Below are 10210 nucleotides of genomic sequence, written 5' to 3'. Positions count from 1 at the left end.
CCGGGATCCGCCCCGGAACCGCCCCCGGAACCGGGATCCGCCCCCGGAACCGGCCCTGGAACCGGGAACCCCCCGGGACCGTCCCGGGATCCGCCCCTGGATCCACCCATGGAACCGGGACCCGGCCCAGAACCGGCCCGGGACAGTCCCTGGAACGCGGCACCGGGATGCGCTCCTGGAACCGCCCCTGGATCCACCCCCGGAACCGGGATCCTCCCCTGGATCCACCCCCGGAACCGGGATCCTCCCCTGGATCCACCCCCGGAACCGGGATCCTCCCCTGGATCCACCCCCGGAACCGGGAACCGCCCCCGGACCCTCCCTCTGGATCCAGCCTCGACACCGGGATATTCCCCCGGATCCGCCGGGGCTGCGGGCCCGGTTCGGACACGGCCCGGGCGGGTCCCGGCGCTCCGGGTCCATCGGCACCACGGAACGTTCCCCCAGAACCCATCCAGCCCCTGGGCACTGCCAGGGATCCAGGAACAATTCCTGCCCAAAATCCCATCGAAATCTACCCAGTTTTACCTTAAAGCCATTCCCGGGGTCCTGTCCCTCCATCCCTCCATCCATCTCTCCATCCCTCCATCCCTCCATCCATCTCTCCATCCCTCCATCCCTCCCTCCCATCCCTCCATCCCTCCATCTCTCCCATCCCTCCATCCCTCCATCCTTCCATCCCTCCCTCCATCCCTCCCTCCATCCCTCCATCCCTCCATCCATCCCTCCAACTCTCCATCCCTCCATCCCTCCATCCATCCCTCCAACTCTCCATCCCTCCATCCCTCCATCCATCCCTCCAACTCTCCATCCCTCCATCCTTCCGTCCCTCCATCCATCCCTCCATCTCTCCATCCCTCCATCTCTCCATCCCTCCATCCAACTCTCCATCCCTCCATCCCTCCCTCCATCCCTCCCTCCATCCCTCCTTCCACCCCTCCATCCCTCCATCTCTCCATCTCTGTGACATCTGACCAGGAAAACTGGTGACCTGGCCAGAGCCTTTTCCCAGTGTTCTTCAGCAAATGTTTTAAAATTTCATTTCATTCCTTCATTTTGTTAATTTAATTTCTTCATTTAATCTCAATTCTATTTCAATATCAGAATAATAATAATAATACTGGAATAAGTAAGGACGTAGCCACATAAGAAAAAGGTTGCTGGGTGTATTCTGAAGTTGCTATTTTTTATTTTACACTGAATAAAAAAATCCTATATATAATAAATAATAATAGTAATAAATAAATAATAAATAAATAGTAATAAATAAATAATAAATAGTAATAAATAAATAAATAGTAATAAATAAATCCTATTTCTGGATCAAAACAGAGTGTGGATATATCCCAAATACTTGGCAAGTTCCAGCTACTTCCAAGCAGAATTCCAGTCTCTTTCCTGTTATGCCTTTGTCTATATTAATAATGGAATTAAGCACCAGGAACTTTTCTGCCATGCAAGAAATGGTGGGATCAGGGACTGGCTAGAAGGGGAATTAGGTTAAAACATCAATATTTCAGGGAATTCCCAGCTGGAATGTGTCAGACTAACCCTGTGTCCATGGGCACTCCTCCAGCAGGGCACTAAAATGTGGGAATTAGCACAGGTACAGGCAGCACAGGATTCTTTGATTTGGGATTTGGGAGCAGCCAAACCTCTTCCCTCGAGGGTTTTCACCCGGATTTGGGCTCCACATCCATTTCCTGGGAGCTGCAGGGCATCACTCGGCACTTGCCAGCTTCATTTGTGCCCTGCCCGTGCCAGCCCGAGTCCTTGAGGCTTCCCTGGGGCGCTCCTGCCAAGGCTCCATATGGGATCCCAGAAATACAGCCGGAGGGGAGCGAGATTTAGCTCTCCCCTGTCTCCGTGGGCCTATCCATTTGGAGCAGCAATCCTCGGCTCTCCCTTCCCAAGGAACCTGGAAAAGGTCTCGGGGAGCTCTCTCAAGGCTGAGGGTTTGATTTACGGGGCAGGGATGGGGTTGGCGTCGGCCACGGAGGGAAGAGATTTATTTCCAGGGGTTCCATCTGTCCCACGCCTCATTCCAGGAGCCTCGGCCTCCATCCCATAATGTCTGGAGCCAGAGCCTTGGGATTCCCTCTGCTGAATTCCTGCAGAGCCCAAATTCACCTCTGTTTGTCAGAGCTCATCAGGAACGGGACTGGAATTCCAGCCTTTTCCACGGAAACCTGGCTGCAATACACCCACAGCAAAACTGGATTTGGTAGAGAACTCCAAAGGCAAAAGGATTTCTCCTTGGAAAACTGGAATTTCAAAGGCAAAAGGATTTCTCCTTGGAAAACTGGAATTTCAAAGGCAAAAGGATTTCTCCTTGGAAAACTGGAACTCCAAAGGCAAAAGGATTTCTCCTTGGAAAACTGGAATTCCAAAGGCAAAAGGATTTCTCCTTGGAAAATTGTTTTGTTTGTGGGATTCCCTGATTTAACATCACCAATGGCACAGCTCTGTGTCCAGCCAGGTGTTTTCCCTGTTATTCCATGTGGGATTTTATTTGATATGAGCTGGAATCTAAAATAAAATTGGGCAAGCCTATTGGTAACACAAGAATTCAGGATTTAAATGAAATTATTTTCTTCAAAACAAATTATTTTATGGGGGAAAACCCCACGTTTTTTCCTTGCTTTGTGAGAGAGGGACAATAAATTTTAAAAGCACTGAAACTCAGCAAAACAGGGGATAAATTAATATTAATTAAATATTAAATATTAATATATTAGAAATATAAGATAATATTATATATACTATATAAATATAATATAGCATATAATTATTATTATTAATAATATAAAATATTATACAAATAATGTATAAATATAAATATTAATATTATTAAATAGTAGTTAAATTAGTTCAATAAATTAATAAAGAAAAATAATTAAATATTAATTAATATTAAATAAAGAATTAGGCTTTCTTTCCTCCACTCCCACAGTTTGTATCAGCTAGAATGTATTTATGGAAAATATGTAGTTTTAAGTATTTTTTTTTTTGTTTTCTTCAGAAGTATCTTAGTCTATAGGAAAAGACAATAAACAGAGATATTAATAGTTTATTTTACATTAATTTTCTTTTTTGAGAATTCAGATAGAACATTGTTGATTCACATGTCAAATTTTTACATGAAATTTATCCAAACAGTGACATTTCAGGCTGTTTCATGCCCATCTTTTTTAACAGCACAGAGATCAGAGTGGTTTGGATTAATTTTTATCTCTTTGTGCATCAGGAGGATTATCTGACAGACCAAAATAAATATTCACTGCTCTTATCCACGCTGCAATTCCCATTGCTGGGGTAATCCTGCTCCCAGATTTATGGGTGGTGAGCTCCTGGCTGTGAATCTCATCTCACCTTGACAACATGCCAGGCTCTTTTCCAGGGAATATCCCGGCAAACACAAAGGAAAATGGGAATTTGTCACCCTGAGTGGTGCTGCAGAGGGCTCCGGGTGCAGGGAGCGGTGACACTGAGGAGATGCAGCGACAGGACACAGGGAGTGGATTTAAGATGAAAGTGGGGAGATTTCGATGGAATATCGGGCAGGAATTGTTCCCTGGGAGGGTGCTGAAGGCGTGGGATGGAATTCCCAGAGTTGGATCCCTGGCAGTGTTATCCCAAGTGGGTTTTTCCCCCTGTGGTGTGGAAGAACCCGATCCCCACACAGAGTTTTGGGATTTATTCCCAGCTCTGCACAAAAAGGGCGTGGGCTGATCCCCCAAGCCAGCACACAATTCCCACAACCTGTCACTGTTTATAATGTCACCAAACAAAGGCATAAAAGTTCACTTGCTGACATTCCACATCCGCTAATTAATTAACGTTCCATGTTAATGCTTCTCCAGCTTCTCGCACCGATTCCCGGTGTTCCGCTGCTTTTGGGGTTTCTCGGCTCGCTGGTGGCCACCGGCTCCCCCTGGAATTCCCTCCTTTCCCAGGGATCCAGCACAGCTGGCCAGCTGTTTTTATCGGCTTCCTCCTTATCTTGCCACTTCTGCCAAATGTCCTCGGGGCCGGCAATTCCTGTATTCCCTGTATCGCTGGGAATCCTCAAACCGCGTTATCCTCCCCTCGGCCTGGCACCGCTGGCCAGCCCCGAACGCGATCCAGGCAATTCCACCGCTGCCATTCCAAGAGCGGGACATCCCTTGGAGCCCATCCCGCCGCCTAAATCCGCCTTAAATCCGGCTGGGCCACCGACAGACCCGGAACATCCCGGAGCCACCGCTCTGAGCAGGATTTTACACCGGCACATCCCGGAGGCTCCTCAGGAGCGCTCCGGGCCGGGCTGAGGGACACCGGGAGCACCCGGGACACGTGACACGAGGACACGTGACACAGGACTCACACGTGATACAGGGAGGGCACGTGACGCGGGCGGAAGCGCGTGACCGGCAGGTGACACCACGTGACCGGCGGGTGACACCACGTGTCCCGTGTCCCTCCCTCAGCCCGGCCATGGCGGGCGCGGTGGCGGCCGCGGGCTCCGCCGAGCAGTTCCAGCAGCTGCTGCAGCGCCCGGACAGGTGAGGGGACAGCGGGGGAGGCCCCGTTCCTTTGGCCCTTCCCGGTGTCCCGTCCGTCGGTGCCATCCTGGTGTCCCCATCCCTCGGTGCATCCCGGTGTCCCCTCCCGGTGTCCCCTCCCGGTGTCCCCTCCCGGGTCTCCCAGCTCGGGAGGGGCCGGTGCTGCCGCAGCGCTCGGTGAAACCTGCGCGGGGGAGATGAAAAACCCCAAAACCGAGACACAGCGAGCCCCAGACTGCGCAAGGGCCCGGCCTGGGCTCAGTTTGGGCTCGAGGTTTGGGCCCGGCCTGGGCTCGGGGTTTGGGCCCGGCCTGGGCTCGGGGTTTGGGCTCGGTCTGGGCTCGGGCTTTGGGCTCGGTTTGGGCTCGGTTTAGGCTCGGCCTGGGCTCGGTTTAGGCCCGGTTTGGGCTCGGGGTTTGGGTCCGGCCTGGGCTCGGGGTTTGGCAGCCCCCTGTTCCCTGGCTCAGCAGCCGGAGGTGCCGCCCTGCAGCAGCTCCTGCCGCAGGGAATTTGGGGCCAAATTGGGCGAATTGGCTGGAAAATCGTACAAACCTGAGCTGCCCTGCGAGCTGGAATTGTCCTGCAGCCCTGGAAGTGTCAGCAAAACCACCAGGACATTTCAATGGGAACAACAGTGACATTTCAATGGGAACAACAGTGACATTTCAATGGGAACAGCAGCGTTTGGGTGTTACTGACACAGAAGTGATTCTGAATTATTCATCTCCTGCTCAGGGTTCTCATTAATCTGCTTTTGTATCTAATGATTAATGACAGGGCTCTGCTTTTCCTGCAGTCACAGCCTGGTTTGGGAGCTGAACGCCCACCCAGGGACACTTTCCATGTCCCAGCCCTGTCCATCCTGTCCTGGAACAATCCCAGTGCTCTTATTCCAGTGTTCCATGCACGTGTTTAACTTTGGGAGGGAAGAGCTGCATTAATCACCTCTGTAATTAGAGATTTACAGGTGATTAAAAGTGTGGTGCAGTGCCAGCATCAGTTCTTGCAGACAGAAGCAGGAAATGCTGTTAAATGATGGTTCCAGGAAAAAGGAATGGCATTTCTCCCAAACTTCCCCTCCTGGAGCTGTCCTTCAGCTGGATTATTTTGTAGGGACATCACAGAAGAAACTCAAGTGTCCAAATGGAAACGGCTTCAGGAGCAAACACAGGATTTTAAGGTTATTTAGAAAACCCCACCAGTAATTTTCTCATTGCCTCTGTCACAGAACATCAATCAGTTTTCTGTCTAAAGGAATTGATTCTTTTATTTTATCCGTGTTCTTGGAGCCAAGATGAGTTGATAATTCTGATAACTCTTCCTCTGCTTCCCTTGAAAACAGCATTTATAATTACATGTTAATTTCATAGGATTTCTTGTTTCAGAAAATTAACATTTCTTGCATCGGGGTATCAGTAAGTTTGTGATGTAGAATAAGTGTAAATGTTGACATTTAAAGAGAAAATTGGGGATTTGTCATAACCTTTTTGTCCTTGCCCTGTTTAATAGTGGATCTATTTTTTTTAACCTTGGTTGAATGCAAGGGGCACTTTGTTTACAATCACTTAAGTGTTTCATTTTGCCAAGTCTTTATTTTTATCTTTCTTAATGTTTTCAGTTACTCTGGCTTTTTTAAGGTGAAATTGAAGTGCTCAGAGAGCAGTTCCATTGCAAAATTTGAATTTTTCTGTGAATGGATTAAAAAAAAAATAAATCAAAAAACCAAAACATCTCCAAAATAGTGCAAATTAATTTAAAATATGTTCTTCCTGGAGATAAAAATGAATATATTGCAGAGATCTTGTGCTTCCCGTGCAGCTGTTCCAATTTCCAGTGAACTTCCATTATTTAGGAATAAAAGGCATGAAGTGGCTTAGAAGTTTTCTAAGTAAATTAATATTAATACACTGTATCTTTAATTCCTTATTCCCATTCTCAGGTGGGTTTGAGCTCTACAAACACAGAGAACAGAACTGAAAATTCCAGTATCTTGTCAGTGTTGTCATCCCAGGTGTTTTAGCCCCTGGGAGCTGGTACCCAGTGCAGTGGGATTTCTGCTCACACCTTTGAGAGCTGTGTCCCAATCCCAGACATCCCAGAAAACCTGCAATAAGAAGCTGGAGCTAATGAAAGCAGAAAAATTCCATTCCATGAGTTTTATGCTGCATCATTTGTCTGGATGTTCCCTGGGAAAGGAAAAGTCCTGGCTGTGCTTTAAAGGTTTTTGGTTTTTTATCTCAGGAAGGCGGCGGGGTGAGTTTTTACCGAGTGCCCAAGGAACTCCTGGAGGTGGCACTCGGGGCTCAGGTGGGCAGGGAGCAGCTGGCTGGTGATGCTGGGGCCATTCCCAAGCTCTGTGGCTCCAGGATGCTGCTGGTGTTGGTGTTTTCCCAGCAGTGCTGTTTGTCCCCAGGTCCCTGGTGGTTGTGCACTTCTGGGCGCCCTGGGCTCCGCAGTGCGCGCAGATGAACGAGGTGATGGCAGCGCTGGCACGGGAGCACAGCCACGTGGCCTTTGTGCAGGTGAGCCCTGGGGGAGGGAAATATTCCAGAGGAGGGGGGAGGCTCCTCCTGGAGTGCCTGGATGGCCCATTTCAAATGCCCCCTGACATCTGTTATCCCAGAGGTGCTGCTGCCATCAGGGAATCCTGGAATGCTTTGGGTGGGAAAGGACCTGAGAGCCCATCCAGTGTTATCCCAGAGGTGCTGCTGCCATCAGGGACAGGCTCAGACAGGGAATCCTGGAGTTCTTTGGGTGGGAAAGGACATCAAAGCCCATCCAGTGTTATCCCAGAGGTGCTGCTCCCATCAGGGATGAGCTCAGACAGGGAATCCTGGAGTTCTTTGGGTGGGAAAGGACCTGAGAGCCCATCCAGTGCCACACCTGCCATGGGCAGAGACACCTTCCCCTGTCCCAGGGGATTCAGCCTTGGAGATGTTGCTGGTTCAGGGATCTTGGGATTCCCAGAGGGACCCTTCAGGAAGCTGAATTCAGCCCCTGCAGTGTTGTCACTCTGCTTTGTGAGACCCTCTGCACATCCCACTGAGATCCAGGGGAAGGAAAAAGGAATTCACTTCATCCACGTGCTGTTGGTTTTAAAGCAGATTTCTCTGGTTAATGAGACACTTGTGGGATGATGAGGGCAGGGAGCAATGGAGCAGCCAGCTGTGTGTGAGCATTTTAATGTGATTTTTACAGCCTTTAGGATGTCTCTCTGGTTTTTTTTTAATGATTCCTCTCAGTTGGTATTTGTAAAACAGGACAGAATTATTTTAGTGGTATTTTATGACTTACAGCTTCAAAAGACTAATTTTCAACATATTGCAAATTCAAGATGTTTACATTTACCTAGAGTTTAGTAGCTTTTATTCAGCCCAACTAAGTCTGAAATCTCTCAGTTGCTTTTTTATTATTCCTATATTATTTATTTATGACCTTTATTATTCAGCTGTAACTTATTTTTTAATAACAAGGTTCCAAAGTCATCCAGGGCTGTAAAACCAAGATAGTGGCACCCCCTTAACTTCCCTCCTCCCAGTAATTTTAGTAATTTTAGTATTACTGGTGTTCTTGCTTAGAGAAAATAAGCTGATGAAAATCATTGGGTGAATTTTACTGATACATTTTGGAGGGAGGAGCTCCTCAAGAGGAATATATGATATGATATTTTGGCAGTTCCTGGTGGGATTTTTGTATTCCAGAATATCCAGCCTGCCTTTGAGTTGGCCAGCACCTGTTACCTCCTCAGATGTTTGGTTGAAATCAGTGTGTTCACATCCCAGAACACTCACAAACAACATTTTGGGAAGCTGTGCCACTAAGAGCAAGTTCCTGACATACAAAGTGAAATCTGTTTTGTGTCATGTGGAACATAAATATCCAGGCAGAAAGTTTTGCTGGGAAAGATAATGAGTATTAGAGGTGGAAGTCATCATTTACCCCTGGAGAAAGAATCAATAATTGGAATTATCTGTTCTCTTTTAATTATATATATTTTTTCAGTTCAGTTTCAGTTGAAGGCAAGTTTTCATTTTCCAGCTGTGGTTTCCCAGCTGATCCTGTTAGAGTGGTGATTTGCAGGGGCTCAGTTCTGCTGCTCCTGCTTTGCCTCTCTAATTAGTGGGTTCATTAAGAGCCCGTGTAGCTCAGAATCTGAACCAGTGGAGATAAATGTTCATAGCAAATCCCTGCATGATGAAAATGGGAGCAGTAATCCCAGGCTGGGCACTCAGCAGCCTTGCAGGAGTTAAAAATCAAGTTCAGCCTCGTTTTTCCTCGGAGTTTGCAGGAGGCTGCAGATGTCAGGGGTGATGTAGAGCCCCCCAAAGGGGCACAAAAGAACCTCTGTGATGGTGACATAACTGGGGGCAGTGATTTATGGATTCCAATATAGCAGGAGCTGCACAGGATTGAAAATTTACTACATCAGGAGTGCACCAAAAATCTTATTCACAGCCTCCGGGCATCTTTTGAAATGTGCAACAAAATAAAAACCTCTGAACCTGTTTTGACACCGTGGAGGTTCCATGGCAGCCCAGAGAGTCTCATTTAAATGCAAATGTCCTACAAACTTCAGCAGCAGATCCTGTTTAAATGGATAAAATGCCAGGGAGAACATTCCAGGATTGACACTCATGGTGAAACTTTAAAGAGGATTATGAAAATAATCTGGGCTTGGGTTTTTTTTGGTTTGTTTTTTAGCTGGAAGCTGAGGCTGTGCCTGAAGTGTCTGAAAAATATGGAATTAGTTCTGTTCCAACGTTCTTGTTCTTTAAGGTAAGTGGAAATGGATTAGGAGGAAATGAATTTAAGAGAAAATGGATTTAAGAGAAAATAGAATCCATGTGGACTCTTAATACTTTTGTAATACTCTAGCAGAACTGTAGGAGCTTTCTCAGTGAGGAAACACCTCTGGAACTGATTGAAGTCTATCCAGTGGAACCTAAAAATGGAGATAGAAATGGTTTTTTGCACTTTGTATGGAATATTTCAGGGCTTCCTTAAGTGCTTTGGGATTCATACATAGTTTTTATTTTAGTTGTTGTACTTGGGTTAAAAAATTTACAGCAATGTTTCTTTGTGTTGTAGTTGGGAAATCCCCAAGTAAATACAGTAATAATAGAAATAACAATTCTGTTTGGGTGCTGTTTGCCTGTGATGATAAAATTGATAATATTTTCTTTAATAAGTGTTTCTAGAGGCAAACTTGCTGCTGTTACTGATGGAGTGGCTCCCTTGAACAGAGGCCAGAGCAGATTAAAATAATAAAATGGGTATTTATTAAAGGCCTTCAGTAGCTGCACCTTGGGCAGTCAGGAGCCTCTGAGGGGCTGCACCCAAGCTGGACAATGGTCATGTTTTTCACACAATTACAAGTTTGGTCCATTTACATATCAGGGGTTGATGCTCCAATTCCAGCTTCAGCTAATGAAGTCATTTACCCCCGGTTTGCTCCCCTAAAATTCACTTGTGTTTATACTTCTGGGGCCTGAGGCTGTGGGGTGTGCTTGAGTTTCAGGCCTAGAGGGGTTGTTTTGTCTGCCCAAAATGTGAGGACAGGTAAGAACTCTGTCAGGAGCTCAGAGTTGGGCACTAATGCAGCCCAGAAAGGCCCTGGGAACGCAGACCTTCCCTGGAAAGCTGGGCTTTTCCAGGCTGCCTTTTCC

The 10210-nt window shown here is 47.2% G+C and overlaps 1 protein-coding gene across 1 annotated transcript in view; it reads left to right on the top strand.

Annotated features, from left to right (window-relative positions):
- The first annotated feature begins 4412 nt into the window (after positions 1-4412).
- Positions 4413-10210, top strand: part of GLRX3 (glutaredoxin 3) — a 16278-nt gene continuing 10480 nt past the window's right edge. Inside the window, exons 1-3 of the mRNA XM_033515865.1 lie at positions 4413-4544; positions 6958-7066; positions 9246-9361. Coding sequence (XP_033371756.1) covers positions 4477-4544; positions 6958-7066; positions 9246-9361 — 293 coding nt within the window. The 5' untranslated portion in view covers positions 4413-4476. The remainder of the gene's footprint in view (positions 4545-6957; positions 7067-9245; positions 9362-10210) is intronic.

The sequence above is a fragment of the Parus major genome, chromosome 6 (assembly GCF_001522545.3).
Source record: "Parus major isolate Abel chromosome 6, Parus_major1.1, whole genome shotgun sequence".
Lineage (NCBI taxonomy): Eukaryota > Metazoa > Chordata > Aves > Passeriformes > Paridae > Parus > Parus major.
Note: the sequence above shows the minus strand (reverse complement) of the source record. Positions and strands in the feature narration are given on the sequence as shown.